This window comes from Sciurus carolinensis, chromosome 5, assembly GCF_902686445.1.
Source record: "Sciurus carolinensis chromosome 5, mSciCar1.2, whole genome shotgun sequence".
Taxonomy (NCBI): Eukaryota; Metazoa; Chordata; class Mammalia; order Rodentia; family Sciuridae; genus Sciurus; species Sciurus carolinensis.
In genome coordinates, this window is record NC_062217.1 from 45,337,405 (window position 1) to 45,358,621 (window position 21,217).

At 37.6% G+C, this 21,217-nt stretch overlaps 1 protein-coding gene across 12 annotated transcripts in view; it reads left to right on the forward strand.

Annotated features, from left to right (window-relative positions):
* Enox1 (ecto-NOX disulfide-thiol exchanger 1) overlaps positions 1–21,217 on the forward strand; it is a 531,696-nt gene that overhangs the window by 278,837 nt on the left and 231,642 nt on the right. For 2 of the 12 annotated variants that reach the window (XM_047554184.1, XM_047554185.1), the window contains exon 1: positions 18,150–18,274. The exons of the other annotated variants lie outside the window; for them this stretch is intronic. In XM_047554184.1, the coding sequence (XP_047410140.1) occupies positions 18,217–18,274 (58 nt within the window). In that variant the 5' untranslated portion in view covers positions 18,150–18,216. Of the gene's footprint in view, positions 1–18,149; positions 18,275–21,217 lie in introns of those variants that run through there. 12 annotated transcript variants of the gene reach the window in all.

Genomic DNA, 21,217 nt, shown 5'->3' on the forward strand with positions numbered 1-21,217 from the left:
GAGAAGGGGAGGGAGGGGGTGATTGCTAGCCAGCTTTCTCTTCCCTAGTATCCCAGGACTTGGCACGCAGCCAGCATTTCTTTTAATTTTTAACTTCTATTGTGAGTACAAAGTTAGTTTGGCTGGAGGTAGGAGAGGAAGTTCCTTTTTCAAAAAAGACACAGGGAACTACATATTTTTACAGAACATCTTTTTCTAGGTTTCCCCAAATACTGATAACACTTGAATACATAATAAGTGAAAAATTTCCAAATAAATATTCTGAGACTATTTTCATTTATTTGAAAATTTTCACACACAAAGACTACCCTTTACTGAACAATGTCATCACTGTTAGAAATTACCCTAAATTTCAGCAGGAAGTGGTATTATCCTCCCCATCCAAATTCAAAGATGAGCTGAGGGAACAGAATGTACTTTTGAATTTGGAAGAATTTTATTTATTGTTTAAAAATCCTGGGTAAAATTCATTAATCATAATTTCTTACAGTTCACATGTTTGTATGCATGTGTGTGTGTGTGTGACAACTCAAAGGACAGTAGTCATAGGAGGAAGCAATTTTCAGGATTCAAGATTCTGGATTCTCAAGCTCGGTGTTTTCATCAGAAACAACTTGAAAGTAATAGATTTCATGTTAAGAAATTCCACAGACATTAAAAATGTCTATTTATAAAAATGGTAATATTTACAAACCTCATAGAAAATATAATTCACAATCTTATTTTCACTTACACTTGTTAGCAAAGTGAGACATAATCCATCCACATAAGAAATTCTGCTGTCATTTTTTTCCTGAGAATTTCCATCATTTGTGAAAATATGCTATTGCTTAATCTATTGATTGAAAATGCTAAAATTGTATTTTTGAAATGAATATTGCAGTAGGAGGTGGCAGGATGTAATAGTTTTAACCTTTCATTATACTACACTTGGAACATTATTTTTTTCCTAAAATTTGCTTAAATTTACTTTGCCGAGGTCCTAGGAGACATGTAGAGAAATTGGCTCATAGTTGGCTGTGATTTAAATGATTGCTGAACAAATAAGCAAGAAGATAAATTGAAGGTAGCCTACAAAGGTGAATGTCCAAAAATCCTGTAACCTCAATGGGCAGAGTACCAGCTGGGAAGGTGTTGGAGACATAATGCTCCACGTTCTCCTTTTATGTGTTGTCTCCAAGGCCCTGCTCTATTTATTGCTGCGGCATCTGGCAGGCTTTCTTTTCTGGGCCCTGCATGCTTCATGCCGTGTGTTAGCATTTTCCTGGAATGAAAGTAAGGAAATACTGTTTCTAAAAATATGCTTTATGAGTTTTTAAAAATGTAACATTTCCTTTTCACTAGTTCATTCACTTAGAGATCCTAATAAATGACATTCACAAATGCAAAAAAAAATCCAGGAATCTGATTTTATAACAGGACAATTGTTTGAACAAAGTATGTAAACACTGCTTTGTTTTTGTTGGTTTATGGCCACAGGCACTGTGTTTCCTAAAATTAGTAGCTAAAACATTTACTTATTTCTTGTTTCTACCAGGAACTTCTCTTTACACATATAAACAAGTATAACCTTTAATGATCCTGGATACTAGATATTATTTCTTATTTTATTTTATAAATGGGGAAATTTAGCCTCAGACGTTTTAAAAAAAACATGGCTAGGAATTTGCGAAGCTGACACTGCTTTCTCCTTTCTGTTCTTTAAATTTTTTCCTTTTTAAAAAAAATTATAAAATACTCAAATTTTAAGAACTTTTTTTCCATACTATATGAAGAAAATGTTTAACCATGCAGAAAAACTGAATCAGAAATCTATAGTGAACACTTATATTCGCCATGATGCATCTTTCTGTCCATCCATGAATTCATCTTATTTTTAGACACATTTCCAAAGTAAGTTGTGAATATCCCCCCCAAATTCTTTGGCATGTGTATCATATTAGCATTCAAAATTTATTTATGATTTTTTTTCTTTTGAGGTAAAATTTACTTATGATAAAATATACAGTTGTTACATGTGATTTACCTGGAGTCTGACAAATGTGTCCACCTGTGCCACCTACATTGAGATCATTCTGGAAAGTTCCCTCATGACCCTTCCCAGTAAATCCCTACTCCTACCTCCAGAGTATATCAGTTCTTGTTCTAGAACTTCATATAAATGAAATCACACTTTATAAGCTCTTTTGTGTCAGTCTTTCACAAAGCATAATGTGTTTCAGGTTCATCTCTTCTTGAGTTTATTTGTAGTTCTTTTCTATTTCTTGCTGAGTAATTTTCCATTTCATTAGTTTGTTTATTCATTCTTCTATTGATATACATGAATTGTCTCCAGGTTTTGACTGGCATGAATGAACTGTGAACATTCTTGTACAAGTTTTTTTGTGGACATAGACTTTATGTCAGGTCATAGATAGGTGTATAAGTTTCAGAAGAAATTGACAAAATTTTTCCAAAGTAACTGTTCACATTCCCACCAATAATTTATGATAGTTTTATTTTCTCCAGGTTTTCAACAGCATTTGGTATGGTTAGTGCTTTTTAACCATTTGGTGTATTTGTAGTGATATATTTCCTCATGATTTAAAATTCATTATTCTTGACCAAGGTGTTGGAATTATTTTCATGTGCTTAATGTCATTCATTTGTCTTCCTTTGTAAAGTGCCTATTAAAATAACTTTCCCATATATATATATTGGGTTATTCATTTTTAAAATTTTATTTATTTATTTTTATTGTAAACAAGTGGGATACATCTTGTTTCTCTGTACATGAAGTAGAGGCATACCATTTGTGTAATCATACATTTACACAGGGTAATGGTGTTTGATTCATTCTGTTATTTTTTTCTTTCCCCCCCACCCCTCTTTTCCCTCTATACAGTCCCTCCTTCCTCCATTCTTGCCTCCCTCCCACCCCCCATTATGTATCATCATTCACTTATCAGTGAGATCATTCATTCTTTGGTTTTTTGAGATTGACTTATCTCACTTAGCATGATATTCTCCAGTTTCATCCAGTTGCCTGCAAATGCAACTGCAGAATAATTTTATTATTCTTTATGACTGAGTAATATTCCATTGTGTATATATATATAATATAATATAATATATATATAATATATATAATATAATATAATATATATATATAATATATAATATAATATAATATATATATTATATATATATATATATATATATATATATATATATATATCACAGTTTCTTTATCCATTCATCAATTGAAGGACATCTAGGTTGGTTCCACAATCTGGCTATTGTGAATTGAGCAGCTATGAATATTGATGTGGCTGCATCACTGTAGTATGCTGATTTTAAGTCCTTTGGGTATAGGCCAAGGAGTGGGATAGCTGGTCAAATGGTGGTTCCATTCCAAGTTTTCTAAGGAATCTCCACACTGTCTTCCAGAGTGGCTGCACTAATTCGCAACCCCACCAGCAATGTATGAGTGTACCTTTTTCCCCACATCCTCGCCAACACCTATTGTTGCTTGTGTTCTTGATAATTGCCATTCTAATTGGGGTGAGATGGAATCTTAGGGTAGTTCTGATTTCCATTTCTCTTATTACTAGAGATGTTGAACATTTTTTCATATATCTGTTGATTGCTTGTAGATCTTCTTCTGTGAAGTGTCTGTTCATTTTCTTAGCCCATTTGTTGATTGGGTTATTTGAGTTATTCATATTTTTATTGCTAAAGTATAGAAGTTCTTCACATATATCACCAGTATATCATCAAATATTTTTTCCAAGCATATGTGGCTGGCATATATTTATATTCTTTCAGTGATGTCTTTTGATGAGCATAAGTTTTAAATTTTGAGGTCTAATTTATCAGGTTTTTTTTTCTTTCATGTATTTTTTTTTTCTCTCTGTCTTGTCAAAAAAGAAAATAAGTGAAAAAAAGAAAAAAAACTTTTTTGGCTTAAGATTTATAATTTCAGCTTTTGTGTTTAGATTTATGATCCATATTGAATTAATTTTTATTTATCTTGTGAGGTCAGGGTAGGGTTAATTATTTTCTATATAGGCATTTAATTTTTCCAGCACTATTTGTTGAAGAGATTTTACTTTCCCTGAAATGCCTCATAGCTATTCTCAAAAATCAAAGGACTACTTAAGTGTGTATCTATTTCTGGACTCTACCCAATTCCATTGATTCTCCAGCTCTTTATGTCAGTATTATACTATAAGATCACTGTAACTTTACAGTAAGTCTTCAAGTCAGATGGTTTCAGCTGTCTATCTTAGTTGTCCTTACAAAATTAGTTTAGATAGTCTAGTTCCCATGAAACTTATCTATGTTATATAATTAGCTTCTGTGTTTCTAAAAAATCAGGTAGGTGTGATTATAACCAGGAATATATTGATAGTCCAGCTCAGTTTAGGGAGAATCTGTATCTTAATATTGAGCTCCACTCCCTCTACACAAACTCTCTTTCTACTATAGTGGGTCTTCTTTAATATAACTCAGCAATATTTTGTACCTTACAGTGTACAGATCTTACATGACTATGATGGAATTTTGCTTTTTAAAATATTGTACATAGAATTTTAAATTTAAAATTTCTAGTGACTTAAATCTGTATTACATTTCTTAGCTCTTTTTGCTGAGAGGGCCTGAGAGCAATGATAACCCAGTAGCATTGAGAATGCTCAGTGCCAAGATCTTGATTTCTTAATATCATCCTCAATAATAGTAACTAGATATCTTTGAAGAAATGGCTGGTTTGATGGCTAGGGCAGTAAAAATACAAGATGAGCCTGGAGCAATTGGTATGTCCTAAAAAAATTAAAATACTTAAAACAAAAGGATGCAGGCATGTCAAATGGATACAGGAACTAATCCATAAAAGTTCCCAGTGAACAAAACTGGAACAATTTGAGCAACAAAATAATAACATGGCATTTGATTACAACCCCAAAGAAAAGATATACCTGAGTTCATCCTGATATAAATAAATGACCAAACAAATAAATAAATGGACTATAAGGAACAAATCTTGCTTATAGAAGAATTCCAAATAGTAAAGGCAGTATTTCCCTTCTACAAAACGAAGGTGACTCTCTGATAAATATGGGGCTGTGTGATTGACAGGTTTCAAAAGAGGGAAGAGAGTAATGTTTCAGTGGAGAAGCCTGGGAAACAGTACCTTAGCCTATGGTCAAGGTTCATATCACCAGGGATAAGCCTTGTTGGTATCATTTGCCCACCCCTGGTATGGCATGATGAAAAGCTTACCCTGTCTCTCTGATATTCTTCCCAATAAACATAAGCCAGGCATGAGGAAAGCATCTACAGCCCCAAAGAGAGGAACGTTCTGTAAAATACGTAACCCTCCTCTAGACTGTCAGTGTCACGAGAAACAAGGGAAGACTGAGGAACTGTCACAGACCTGAAGAGACCCGATGACTCATGCACTGGGGCATCCTGGATTGGATCCTGGAACGAAAAAGGACATTAGTGGAAAAACTGGTGGAATTCAAACGAGGTCTGGAGTTTGGTTAACAGTCACGCATCAGCGTTGTTTTCTTGGAAGTGACAGGCAACAATAAGCTGTTCACAAAAGGGGCCGTTGAGGGAGGGGTGTGTAGGAATTCTCTGTTTTATCTTTTTAACTTTTCTGCTTATCTAAAATTGTTCCAAAGTAAAAAGTAATCAAAATAGGAATGAAGAGAGGATGGCCCAGGTGGCACAACAGATATCAGCAAAACTCCTGTGGCTGGAGTAGGGGCTTGAGGCCTGAGTCCCCACCGCCCCGCCTCCCCTTGTCCTTTTCACTCCTTCCTCCCAGAACCTCAGGCTTCTCCAGCATGTGTTCTGAAAAATACTGCCCCGAGGACCAAATCCAGACTCCTTGACATGCCTTGTGGGGCCTTCATAGTCTCACCCTGGCCCAGCTTCCATCATCACCGTCAGTTGGCCTGTTGCTCTGTATTTATTTCCTTCCATAGATTCTGAAGGCAATTTCTTTGCTTCAAGCAGACCATGACCTTCTTGTTGATTTTACATGTCCCATCCTTTCAGCTGGGAAGGTCATTCTCAAGCACATTCACCCTCCAAATCTCTTAAGAAATCATCTTAGAGTTGAGCTCAGGAGTCATCTCTTGAAAGGCTGTCCAGGGGAGGGACACGGATTCAAGTTTAAAATCTCCACACTCGTGCAGCATCATCCTGAGTTGCCTGCATGGTGTGCAGGGTTCACTTGCTCCTCAGGGAGATATCATTCTTCCAAATATCAAGCCCTGCGCCTGGCTTGATATTCAGTAAGCGTCAAATAAATCGACAAATGGATGCATGAATGAATGAAAGGATGGTAGCACGTGTCTGCAAACAAATTCATTTTAAAACAAAGTTATTTTCTTTTTAGTAACCTTTACATTTATTTGAATCTGAGTGTCACAAACCAACAAATTCCATAAAAGCATTGACTTTTCAGAAGTAAGTAGAAGTCTGAATTCAGCCAATATGCATATATGAGATACGGAACCTGATTAAGTTTTTTTCCTTTAAATAACCAAAATTTTACACGGTTCGTACTTTAAGTAAGGAAGAAGGTACTGTGATGTTGCTTTTTCAGTCTGCTGGTATTTGAAGGAGTTGTCAGTAAAGCTAGTTGCATACATTTATCTTCATTAGCCACTCCAAGGTCACGGTTTCTGATTCAGGTGGCCCAGCCATTCTCAGGCATTTTAATTTGCCAATTATTGTACCCACGGCTAGGAACAGATAATGATTAGTTTCACATTTTGCTCACTGGGCAGCTTAATGTTCTTGTCACCTTACATTGCATTTTAAATGTGCAAAGCACAAAGAATGTCAGACATGTTTCTCAGACTTGCAGGGGTGGGGGTCATGCCTAGTGTCGTGAATTACTTCTGGATACAGAAATTAAGGGACTAGTTGATTAATAATACAACAAGATAATATTGCAAAAGTGCATCAAGTGGGTAACATGAGTGTGTGGGTTGTGGTGTATAAAATCGGAGGTATAGCTTTTAACTTTCTTTTACAAAAGAAGTATTTGAAGCCAGTGGAATATGTGCTAGCTTGCCGGTTTAGACTACTGCCATTTAAGGAAAGAAAGAGAGTATGGTACAATCATGTTTATAAAATAGCTCTCAACCTTAATACTTTCCTTCTTTGATTATTCTAAGGCAATATAGGTCAACCAAAACATAAAACAGGTTACACCAATTTTTTAACATAATGAATATTCACTGTCTTCTCTTCTGGACAATCTTATTCCAGCTATTACTCCCTAAGGCCTTCTTTTAAAAATCGCCATAGAAAAGTTCCCTTTGGAAAAATCCAACACCACACATGGCAGTTTTGTCTGCTGTTCTTCTGCTTAATTGCCTGGGAGTGAAGTTGACTCATTTATGGGGACTTAACCTAGTGCCATTATTAGCAGAAAAGATTATTTATCATTTTTAAGAAGGCATGGGGAAATGTCAGGCCCACAGCATCTCAAACAAACTTTATTTGCTAGCCTCTTAAAGAATTTGTTTGCATATAATGTTGTTCACACCACTGATAAGAGAAAATGTATTTAATAACTACTCAGAATTAATATGCTGTAGTGAGCATGGCTGCCTAATTTAATTTATCTCTGATTAAGCCTATTATGTTTGAGATCACTTTACAGAAGAGATTTTTTTGCCAGCTGTAAGCTTATTTGAATTGTAATATAAGTTAATAATGTGTGAAATAACCAGTGGTGCCTACTTCTAAATGTTAATTTTGTCAACTGACTTCCTGCGTAGACACATACCCAGATCATTTATTGGCATTAGTTAATATCTTGCACAGAGACCATATATTGGAAAAAAATGTGAAAAATATGACTATTTTAGGAGGCAAAGACAAATGGAGCAGTGGTACTTTAATTCTGAAATCCAAAGAAAAGACCATTGCATTATAAAAATAATTTAAAAATCAATGATTGATTAATCATATAACATGACATTTAAGATAGCATGAATCTCTTGCATGATTTTTGTTCTAAATCTGTTCTTTCAACATGAAATCCTCATGGCTCAGATAAAGTGGAGGTCTCAGGGATTTGGCATGGCTCTATATAGCATCTGCCTCTATGTCTGGGTGACATAGTCCCCTCCTTGCACCCAGCATGAAAAGCATTGGGGATATATTGTTGCTGTTGAGTGACTTATTCTCTGTGTTAAAAACCACATTAGTCATTTTGCTTATGCTGAACTATGTATCATTGACCAGCCTAATTCTCCTTTTCAATATTTTAAATGATTATTACCAAAAAAGTGATTAGGTAAAATATTTCCCTTGCACAGGGAAATATATGTGCTTTGCTCAGATATGAACTTTATTACTTGGATATGCAGTATTTAAATTTGGTAGTCTGATTGCTTCTTACCCACCCCCAATGCTTTTTTCCCTATTTGGAATGCCTTGTCTGTCTCTCTAATTAGAATTCTACACAGTCCTCCTGGCCCTCTTGAAATCCTACCTACTGAGTACATTCACCTCAGTCATTTAGTCACCTTTCATATATTTTACACTAGCTCCTTGAAGTTGGAGATATTGAATATTAAATCTTTGTGGTCCCATGATGGCTAAACAATTTCAAAATTTTTCTTTTCCTGTTTCTATTTTTAAACCACCCATGGTGCTAAGAATTGAACCCAGGTTCTCATACATGCTAGGCAAGTACTGTACTACTGAACTGCATCTTCAACCTTACAGTTTCTTATAAAAAAAAAATGATGTCAATGGATGGTGATGATTGGCACTCAGGATGCAAACATGATGACAGGGGAGAAAATGATATAGCACAAATCCTATGTGAATAAATATAACTTAATGTCAGTTTGTGGATTCTAATTCTTTTATATATGTATAGTAGAAATTTGCATGCAGTATTTAAAAAGTCATAGGTTGTAAGTAGATTTCTCTTTGCTATGAATAGCTCTTACTAGACCTATCTTTTGAATCTCTTTGTGTCCAAAATATTGTTTCAGGGGCTTACATGAGATTCAGTTAGGACACTTCAAACATTTTTGCCATTGACAGGGACTTACTTTCAGATCTACTGAATCAGGGAGCAGTAAATTTTTTTAAAAAACTAACCATATGATTCTACTAAGCAACCAGAGCTGAGATCCACTGGTATAAAGGAAATTTAAAGGTCATTAAATCCATTCATCCATCTGGTGTTTGCTTGCTTTCTACAGCTGTTTAGCAATGAAAGAAGAGTACTTCTGATAAGGGGATTGAAATTGCAACTCAGTGATAGTGTATCCATGCCACATCCAGTCCTTCTCTCAGGCTGTCACCCAAGGTGACCCACCGACTTGTTGTGTTGGGGACTGTCCCCATTTTAACATGATAGTCCCACATAGTTGGGCATCCCTTGGTGCTGGGAAAGCTAGGACTATTGGTCCCTCTATTGCCAACACACAGTTTTTGGATACTACAGAATTTATTTTTGACAAATTTCCATTTGAGAAAAAGGGAAAGTGTGTTTCTTGGGTAGACTTTTTAAATGAAAAGATGCACATACTTAGAATATTTTAAAAACTTGGCAGAGTGAAGGGAAAATGGAAACCTGTTAAAAAAATCATTCCGTAGTATCCAAAAACTATCTAGAAGAAGAAAACACTGCACCAGGTTCTTATGGAGTTCCTGAGTTAAAGAGGAGAGGGCTTTACAGCATGTAATTAATTAATTAAGGAACATCAAAATATTTATTCATTTTGTAATGGAAGTAGGCATTAAGAGAAAAATTCCAAATTTGTATATGTAATCAACTAAACTACAAATCTTTGAGGATACTTTTGTTTATAAATGAGAAAACAAAGACTTATTGGAGGCTACATGGAAAGTTACTGACAACTGACATCTGACGCCTAGCTCTTTTTCTGGTAGGGTTTTTGAATCCTATTTTCTGCTACACATCCTTTTTTTCCTAGCAACATTTAGCACAGTTTCCTTCCTTTCAGTTAAATGTCGGTAGATTGATATAAAAAGTGAAAGTATTTCACTTACAGAAGTAATTCTTACAGCTTAATGTATAACACTAGCATTAAACAGTATTCCATCACGAATGTCCATACGAGTTATATTCTAATACCATAGTATAGTCTTGCAACTGAAGGATTAAGTTATCCCATAGTTGTTTTCTGTTTTGGTCACATTGATCACTGAGCAGTCAGTCTGATCACTACATGGTTGATTCATTTCATTCATTGATTGCCAAAATTGCCAGATGTGTCCCAGCAATGTGACTGTGTTCCTGACCAAATCAAATCAACTATGCAACAATTCAGCCAATGGTTTGGTGTTCAGCTGTCCTAGATATTGATGGTGCTACAGAGATGAGATATTAAGCTCTACTGGAAATATCTAGCTTCATTTAAATCATGATAGATTTTTTTCTCCCACTCTAAAATTTATATGGTGTGATGGGAGAAAGCATCACTAAATAAAAATTGTAAAATATTATGTTTTCCCTTTCTTCCTTAATGAAAACATTTAGCTAAAGTTGTAAAGCTCACAAAAACAAGTTAGAATGAAAAGTTACAGAACAACTAGGGCAGTCTTTTTCATAATACATTATGAAGCATTGCCTGAAAGGGGAAAAAAAAAAGAAGGAGGGTCTGCAGTCAAATAAGTTTGCATAATGACCAGTAAAGTAAAATCAATCAGGAGCCTTGGATATAGTAATGTGTATGTGGAGCTTCAAGAACAGCAGAGGGGGAGGGCATGTTTCAAAATGATCAATGTCAAAACTTTATCATGAATACTTGGAGATACTTCATCCAGCCTTTTAATTTTGTAGTTAAACAAAATGGATCCAGAAAGGTGAAGAAACTGATCCAGAATCAAATATTTTCCTTCATTCTCTGTCAAGGTCTCCTTTTTCCCACTTTCATATTGTTCTTCCCACCACTCTTCAGTGACTGACTGCAAGTGGCTTCCAGGTGATCAGCTTACCAGGTATGAAAATGGAAGCGACAATCTCCTCTTCCTCCCATATCTTGAGAAACTCACGTGACATCCACCTCAAAGTCTGAATCCAAGATAACAGTGAGTTGCTATAGAGATGAACTTATGGAAGGAGGTCAGCATCATGAGGTACCTGGAGAGAAGCCTACTGCTTTGTCCTACAGGAACTGGAGGATTAGAGAGGTGTGAGGGATGAGACAGGAAAAGGCAGGATGGGTTGCAGGTAGTTACAGAGCAGCTGCTAATCATAGCACGATTCATGAAATAGTTAGCCCTGTTCCTCTGTCCATCTCACACTGCCACTACCAGTTCCCATCTGTTCTTGGGATTCTAGGGGCAGTCTGGGCTGAATTGATTAGAGATACTCTGGACTCGGGGATTAGGCCCAAGGGAGAGGTGAAACTCCAGAGTGAACAGGTGAGACCATCCTGGACTACTCCTCACATTGTTCCCAGGTTGCCCACAGCCAGGAATGACTCTAGGCAGGAGTCAGAAGATTCTTGTCTGGAGAAACTACATGGCCCAAAGAAATGACCTCACTAGAATCTGAAATCCTCACTGAAATGGCTAGGTTCCTACTCCAGTTACCTCATAGGGATGCCTACCAAATGATACTCTGCCCATTTCAAAGTTGGCACCAGAAATCATAGTATCTAAATATAAATGAATTTTTATACTTTTATATTTAAATTTTTATTTTCTATCCACAGGCACATAAATGTCTTAAATGTAAGTGAAAAGCAAGGGGTCACAAATTATTTGATGATAGTCCTCAACGTAAAATATATAGGCCAAAATAGAGGGCAGCAGCAAGAAGGTGAGGTGTCAAGGGGGCTCAGAAAAGAGGTAGATAATTCATGAAGCACAAGAAAGGCTTTAAAAAACCTATTATATCTTCAGAAAGAGGAGAGAAACTATTTTATTCATGAAGCAAAAAGAGCATTCTATAGAAAAGGAACAATCCGAAAATAAGATATTTAAGATGAGATATGAAGCTCTACTGGAAATAGCTGGCTTCATTTAAATCATGATAAAAAACAAGAGGTTTCAAATTTATATTTTTTAAAAATCAGAGTATAGAAGATAAAGTCAAGTATACTTTCTAGAAAGCATATTAATAGGCAGAGATGAAAATGAGGTAGGGTAGAGTTAAGAAGAGAGGTGGATCAATCAGTATTTTACCAAAGGTGTTTCAGAAAGAAGAAAAAAAAATGTAGAGAGACAAGTATCAAAAAAAAAAATAAAAAATAAAATAACAGATGAAATTTAAAAGAGAGCTGCAGGAATTTTCAGATTTAAATGAACCAGAAAGTGCTCAGAACAATGGATAAGAAAAGGTCCTCATTCTGGTTCTCTATTGTGAGATTTCAGAACCATAGGATTAAAGAGATATTCCCAAAACCCTTCCAAGAAAGAAAACAAATAACATGTAGAAGACTAGGGATAACCAGTGTCAGGAGACTTTGATGCTTCAGTACTGGAAACCAGAAGATAGCCAAGTACAGCTAGGAAATCTGGGAGGAAATTCCATTTTCTTAGAAATCAGTTACAAACTTAGTTGTCAAACACCTGTGTGTGTGAAGACATTTGTCAGATGTGCAAGGTCTCCACAAATGTGCCAACCGTGACCTTTTCTCAGGAGGCTACTAGAGAATGTTCTCTCTAGAAATGAGGCTATAAATAAAGAGAAAACTGTGGGACCCAGAAAATGGGGGGGGTCCAACACAGGAGACACACACATGGATTTTGCAACAGGTGAGCAGCTGACCTGGAATCCCACCAGACCAAACAGACTGTGTGTAAGGCTCTATGAGAACAGTAGATCTGATAGATTGATTATTTGGGTTGATCATGTTTAAAAAAATAATTTTAATAGGAGTTTTGTAGTTCCTTTGAATTGTTCAGCAACAATTAGTAAAAGAAGTAAAAATAAAAAGAATAGAATAAAAGATAGTAAAAGGAAAAACAAATTGTTGAACAAGATTTAAAGTGTACGCTTACATTACTTGACTCAACAGTGAATAAGATTACATGGTCAAAATAATGTAAACATTGATTTAATTCCAAATTGGTTTTTAAGTCACAAGAAAAATGGGGGAGGAAAGTTTGTTGGGAGATGATGATGGTATGAGTGCTAAATCCCTCTTGTTTTGCATGATAGTAAGACATGAGGAAATCTCTAAAAATTATAATTTAAGAAATGATATGCACACAGTACTTAAATCTGGGGAAGCAAATATCAGAACCAAAAGTTAAGAGTGGATTCCTCTCTTGTGGGGTTTTGCCTCTTTGAAGTTGGGTGGGTAAAAGTACTGGTCCAAGAGTCTTCCAGCAGCACTTGGGCAAGACTGTGGATTAACGAAACTGAGGACAATTGTTTGGGGCAAAAATCATTCTTGTGTAGGAAGTTACTCTCTGGGCATTTAAGTATTTTTCATGAAGAAAGAAAAAGAAATGACTTTCTCTGAAGAGCAGGGAAGGGTGGTAGGGAAGAGATTATTGACTTGGCTTACAGGCCTTATATTTACCTTTTTAAACTATTGACAAAGAATACTTCGATAAATAATAAGCTGGCTTCAAAAATTAGTAGATTCAGAAGTGGATAAATTTTATTTCCAAAGTGCACAACTTCCCATTCCCCTGGAAGTGTAAAAAAAAGGCAGAAGAAGGTGATGGGTTTTTCTTGATGTCTTTCAGAACTCTTATTTATTCCTTTACAGTAATGAAGTAGGGGACTCAGGACCCTCTGCCAGTCTTACTCCAACCTTTCCCTATCATCCACATTCACTCCCCACGTTCTCTACTGAAGCCATAAGGGCAGCCCCGCGTTCCCTTTTTTAAGTCTGTATTTCCCCCTCTCTTCATCTTTTTCACGTATGATTATTACTCACCTTCCATGTACACACATTCCCAAAACACACTCACACTCACAAGTCCCCTTGTGTTACCTCATCCCTTGAACAGTTTACCTGTTTACATTTCAGCAAGGGTTTCCAAGTAACAGTGTCCACCCCTTTCCTTGAGTTCTTATTGTATTGCCTCTGGTATGACTAACCACAAGCTGCTGTGAATCATGGTTGTTTTCTCACGTGTCCTGGCTTTGTGAAGATCCAGAAGGGTGACAAGGGCAGGAACAACAACGCACTGATGTTTGTTCTTCCTGTGGTGCCTGACAGAGTGCTGACATATTCCAGAGACTACCTCAGGCATTAATTAAATGAATAATCTAATCTTCCATTAAATTTAAAATCTGTTCAGTCATATGGTCCAGCACTAAACATCTGCATCTGCATAAATAAACCTTACTGGAAAGTAAAGATTTTGTTTTTGTTTTAAGGACGCCTCTGTGTTTTCTGTCTGAGGGAGATCAGGCACTGTGCCCAGAGGGTAAACTGTTCCCTGAAATTTCTGCTTATGCTTCCTTCACGGGGAATGTGGGAAGCTTGTCAGTTTGATGGTTAACATTTGTGTTTAACCGTGTCAGTGGGACAGGTAACCTGGTGCTGAGGAAAATGTTGCAAGCAGGATGTCACCTAGGCCTCCAGGTGGAGAAGCCCTTAGACAGCACCCTAGGCCTGGTGACAGTAGCACTGCCTAAGAAGTGAAAGGAAGAGGGAAACCTCTCTTGAGGCCAGAATGCTAACATAGTGAAGGGAAGTCCACAGATTCTCAGGGCTATGGCAAGGCCACCTAGGTAGGGAGTAGCACAGACAAGACTTGGAGCTATGCCCTCTTACACCTCATTAGAGCCCTTTCTATTTAATTGGGCTTTATACTGCAAACCCCAAATCTCTGTGTAACCACTAAAATTACCATCTAACAAATTATAATGGGATTAATCTCCAACATCTATTATGGAAATAACAAAATGCCCAGCACTATTGTGTACTTACAAACAGTGTAGTACACTAGAGCCTTTAAAAAGAACACGGTGAATCTACAAGTGCTGATGTATTTCTAAAGGAAAAAGGAGGAGTGGAGTAGGTATCACCTTTTCAAGAGGCCTTCCTTAACTACTGAATTTAAAATGGCAAACATCTCCTCTCTCTGACTTCTCCTCTCCATCTGATACAATGTATAATTGCCTTACTGGAATGTAAGGTGCATAAGGGACTTTTATTTACTGCTCCTCTCCCCCACCTTCTAGCTCCTTGGAATGCCTGAATTAATTAATTTGTATGAAAAAACATCCTTATTTGCACAGAATGATTTTAGAAGACTTACTGAGCAGAACTCAGATTAGGCCTATGTAGGAGGAAGTCTAACTTTTTATTGTATATATTTCACTGCATACATATATCATATATCACTTTTAAAAAATAAAACACTCATTTGATAGGGAATCCCATTGCAAGTGTTTTGGGAATTTCTGTGGTAAACTTTATCAGTTATTTAATCCTCACCAGTTTATTTTTGATCCTGAGACAATGAATACTGTTCTGAATTTCTCTTTTCCAGGTTATAAATGGGCCACTATTCAGGTCTGTGAACTTATTATTTTATGAATTTTTTACCAACAGATGCTTTTTGTTTTCCATCAAAGCAGGGCCATCTGCACTTAAGTTGCAATGGGGAAAATGGGTTTTTAGGCCAGATACATTTATATCTTCTAACTTATAGCTAAGTGACCTTGACAGGTCACTTAACTGCCTTGAAACTCCATTCCTATATCTATGAAAATTGGGGTAAATTTTCTTACCAACAAAGGCTGTTATCCAAAGAAAACAAGCTCAAGTATGTCTCCTCAGTGCCTCTCAGTGGCTGGCTCAAGCAGAGCTTAATAAATGCTAGGTCCTTTTGTGGTAGAAATTGGCCCAGAGAGAAGACTCCTGACAATAGTTTTATCCCTAACTATTCAGAGGGTAGTTTTAACATCACCTGGAATTTTATTAGAAATGCAGTCTCAACCCCCAGCCAATCTGATAAATCAGAACCTATATCTAGCAACATTCCCAAATGTTTCCTATGAACTGTAAGTTTGAGAAACTCTATCTTTACCTGTGGTGTTTCAAACAGACTTGTGTGAATCATATTTAATTTTTTTTTCTCTATTCTTTAATGTTTTCACCTCTGGAGGCCTTATAGACTTGGACGTGAGGAGGGACTGGCCCTTCCAGGCCTAGCTATTTGCTGGAGGTGGCAAACAACTTGCCTTTGAGCTGGCCGTTGATGTTCAAAACTAGCAAATCCTGGTGGTATCCCACATGCCTCTTTGTGTCAGCCCCCTGCAGTCTGGAACACTATCTCTTTGCCAGAGGTCACCAGGGCCAGGTACTGGACAACCAGGAACTAGCTTGTACCTTGGTACCTACTGAAATTATTCAAACTAGCCAATCCTAAGCCTGGTTACTGCCTCACCCATTCTTTTCCAGGGAATCCACAATGAAGACTCTTGTCCACATCTCCCTCCCCAACTCTCTCCACCTCCTGACCAACACTGGCCCCTCCCCATGTGGACCCAAATGACGTGATGTGCTTCCCACCTCTTGGGAGCCATGGGTTACAAACTCCCTTCTTAATAACTATCATCTCCTAATCTTTTAGCTCTACCATACCTGAATACAACCCAAGTCCCAGGCCTATTTTTAAAATAAGGCTGCCCTTTTACACTTCTTACTTGAATTTTCCTGCCATCTCCCCTTCCCCCACTTCATCTTGTGAAGGGTAAGTTCATTTGGAGCAGAATGAGGGTGCCCAACAGAGCCAGATGTTCTGGTAATGCAAAACTAACAGGCTGAAACACTAGGAGAATGCTAAGCCACCCCATCAGCCTAAACTTAGTTTTAAATGAAGATGATCAAGGATAACCGCGTTTAAGGCTATAAATCTGCTTAATGTAGTATGACTATGTTGAATGCCAATAATACTACTTAAGCACATGCTTTGAACACTTCAGAAACTGCTATTACAAATGATTAAGACCTCCAAGATAATGGAACCATTTGAATTGAAACACACAAACTTATTTACAGTATTCTAAGATGTCAGAGAAACAAATGAAAACCTGCCATCCACATCCATTCATTTTTCCCTGTGACTTAACATAGTACATATGTTTTAGATAGAAATAACTCCTGCCAGGAAGCAGGTATTATGCTACCAAGCAGCTTTCCTTCCCCCATTTGCATTTACCTCTTGTCTCTTCTCTTTTTGGAGAGAATCTGAATGTGTGGAAGAAAGTTAACTGAGGCTGATGTTAATATAGGCAATTTTTTTTTTTTTTTTTTTTTTGGTACCAGGGATTGAACTCCGGAGCACTCAATCCCTGAGCCACATCCCCAGCCCTATTTTGTATTTTATTTACAGACAGGGTTTCACTGAGTTGCTTAGCACCTCGCTTTTGCTGAGGCTGGCTTTGAATTCATGATCCCCCTGCCTAGCCTCCCAAGCTGCCGGGTTTACAGGCATGTGCCACTGTGCCTGGCTTACAGACAAATATTAAAAGAATGTAAAATAGGCTTTCTCCTTATGATTCAACAACAACAACAAAAAAAAAAAAACCCAATAAGGAGTATCTATTTCAGAAACACTCCATGTTTGTTAGGTATGATGGTTTTCCCCTTATATGAAAAAAGTTCTTTTATGATAACTTTATTAAGAAATTAAGATTTGTTTAGCAGTTTTGAATTAGAAATATTAGAAAAGGAAATTTCCCATTCTCTTTGACCATCAGTTTAGTTCCCATTTAAAAAATAGGCCTATTTGTTACGACAATGAAAGGAAACTTTGCAGATATCGGGATTTTGCTCCCCATACCTGGCCCTTTCACATTCAACATTATTGCCCAGTGTCTAAAATTTGAGTTGTAGTCTACATGAATGACAACGTCACCTGAAACCACAGGCTTGTTTCTAGTAGGTGTCTGATTGCTCCTTGATCCTTTTCCAAGAAACCTAATTTGCCCAAGGGAGTCTTGCACTGAAAAGATTGTTTGCATCTACTTAGGGAAATGCGCCTGAAATAGTGACTTATTTGGAACTGAAAACAGAATGGAATGGGATCGAGAGATGAGCCAGTTTGAACAGGCAGAGAGAAACCTGGGTCTCCTAACTCTTATAAAAGGGACTCTGCAGCAAAGCAGTTTGTCAGGTTGGGATCCAGCAAGACCCATCGCCATTCAACAAATTGTCTCTGTAAACTGTGCAGAATTCTTACTCTAACAAACGCCTGAAGGCAGGCCATATCATCCTAAGTCCCCGTGACTCTTCTAAGATGGTGCGGATTTCTCGATTCAGCCCTGCAGACACCGTTGTAGAAATTGTTCTCCAAGGTATGTTGCATGTTTTAAACTCAGTTGCTTCCCTTAGATGGCTTCAGAGTGCTTGCTGGTGGTGATGCAACTGAGTTCAAATGCTTTCTTGGTTGCCAGGAGAGTTGACAAGCGTGCTGATGCACCCATTACCCAAAGAGAGGCCTTGATGCAGCTTCTGTCTCACTTACTGACCGGAAAATGAACCAGCAATCAGAAGTAGGGACTTGACATCTCATCTTGAGGAATGAAGAATGAATAGAGGGAAATACAAAAATGTAGAATATTGTCACTGCATAGCCCTTTTGTGCTGCTGCATTTCTTCTTTTTTTCTGCTTTTTCTTTTTTCTTCTCACTCTTCTGCTGGTGAAATATAGTTCGTTAGTTTATAATCATAGCCTCAAGGCTCGTAACTCTGAGCTGGCAAAAATGACAATAAGAGGCTCTTAAAATAAAATTTAAAACCCCGAAGTTAGATTAATTTATGTCTTAATCTTTCTCTGCTGTTTAGTAAAACAGAAAGAAAAGAAACCATTGACCATATTTAAATTGGCAAGGCTAAGCATAAACGGAGTCCTGTTTAGGTACAGTAATAATGTTTACCTTTTTTTTTTTTTTAATTTAAATCTATCTTTGAACAATTAGCAACTTATTAAATGACCTTTCCTTCAAAGTCTGCAAGCAATTGCCTGTTCCCACTAATAAGAGAACATGTTTTACAAGGTTCACGTTGATTAATTGACAAATGCTGATAAAATCAAATCAGTGCTAAAATGCAGTGCACCAACTACAGCATAAATTACACTTGTTCAATAGTGTTTCAAGGAGCTATATGTTTATGGTTTACCTTTCGATAAATATTACTGTCTTAATTGAAACACCTATTGTGGAAATTTATCTCTGAGGATGACTGTCAGGAACTACAGCCAGGACTAAGCATTTCTGCATTTGCATATGGTTTTCAGCTCAATTAAAAACACTGATTGATGGTTGTGACTGTTTTATAGATGGATGCTTAAAAAGTTTTGTATGAAAGTTACACACCTACATTTTAATAATTCACTTTGAAAACCATATACCCTTGATTGACCTTAGTGTTCTGTACATCTCTGACAGCTTCAACTACTAAAATAAATAAATAAATGTTCTAAACATCTAGTCTTACACCATTCACTGACAGCCTTACATTCTTACAGTTGTGATGGCAGCTATGCTGTGCCACATTACAGGGCCAATAGCTGTCTGTTTTATGCACGTGTAAACACACATTAGACATGCCAGACCAGATTCCTGCTTTTATGTATGAGTGATTAGCTATCTACAAGGGTCTCTCACATCCAGATGCCAACCCAAAAAGTCTAGAGGATGCCAGCAGAAGGAGAATGAGGAGGTTGAGGTGGGTGGGAACATACGGCCTATTATGGTCCATACCCCTGGGATAGACTCCCATGCTCTAGTGCCTCAAGAATTCCATAGCATTTAAATTGAGAGATGCAAACCATCTCATAGCTTTGTTAGAACTGGATCATTTCTCTACCATGAAGGAGTTTTTATTATCCAATTATATTTCTCAACATTTTCCTTTTGTTATTTAAAAGTTATTTAATAGTTATGCTCAAGATTATCATAGTTGCCAGACCTGAATTGAGATTGGGGTTTGACCATGAGGAGTGAGCAGAGACCATCACTCTAATCCAAGTGCATTACCCTAGGACAGGCCTGCATATTGTGGAGCAGGAACGTGGGACTGTGGGATGCAGGAGTTAAGGAAACTTTGGGATATGTGAGAACTAAGCTTCACTAGGGATGTGGAGTCACAGTAGAGGCAGATGACACTGGTCAGCACCTAAAGGGTGGTGACATTGGATGGGACTTGTAAATAGCAGAGTTCTGTGATTGATTAGAAAGAGGACTAGTAAGGAGGTCACAGAGGCAGCCAGTTAAAAAAAAATATCAATGTCGGTTAGCAAGCAGGTGAATTGTTAGAGCCCCCATAGTCTAGAAGCATTCTCAAAGATAAGAAGCTGTGAGGAGGGGTTCAACCCTCACAAGACTCAGTTGGAAGGACAGAAAACAGAAGATCCCTGGCTACTGAGATCCTGGGTCACAGGCAGCACAGTGTGCTTCAGGTAATCTAGGCCACAAGGCTCTGAGCAGGGTTGGCAGCATGATGGAGAGCTTCTGAGTTTGGGCTCATTTTGTTCTTTCAGCCCAGACATCATTAAGACAGCGTCTGGCACACAGTAGACACTCCACAAATACTCCACTGAGCTGGCCTGGGTTTCGAGAGGGAGGCAGGTTCCAAACTGAGGTGATTTTTATATGGCTGTGTAAAAATTTTTAATTAAATTGCCCTGGCAGTTAATGAAAAGGAAAAATAAAATGCGTAGGACCAAATGCTGAAGGAGAAAGATGCTCATTTGCTTCATGAATACCTCTGTTGTCCCAGTATTTACATCTGCTTCCCCCTTGGTCTCTTCCCTTCTGGGATGGCAGTGAGTGAGAAGAGGGCCAGGCTGGCATAAAATCTGGAAAGCGTGTGGTTAAACCAATTGGAGTCATTACCCTTGTGGGAGTATTGGAGAAGAAGGTGCTGAGGAGAGGGTGCCGTGATTAAAACCCTGCTCGACTCCCAGAGGCTCAGTGCGATGCTCCATGGCCGCAGTACCTGATCACCCAGGATCTCTTCTGAGGAAGGTGCTGCCCTCTGACAGCCATCCTCATCACTAAGAGGCTCTTCTGTGTTCATGGTGACAGATGTCAGTAAAAATGATAGGGAAGATTTTCCGGTGCAACCTTGATAAAAGTCCTGCTGTGCTGGCATTGTACATCACACATAAAAGTTGTAAAACACAGTCTTTTAAAACATGCCCTACTTCTCCAAGTGGGGTTAGTGGGGCATAACAAAGACCAGTGGGTCACATTTATGCCAGCCACCATTCTGAGCCCCAAAGCCGCGACCCT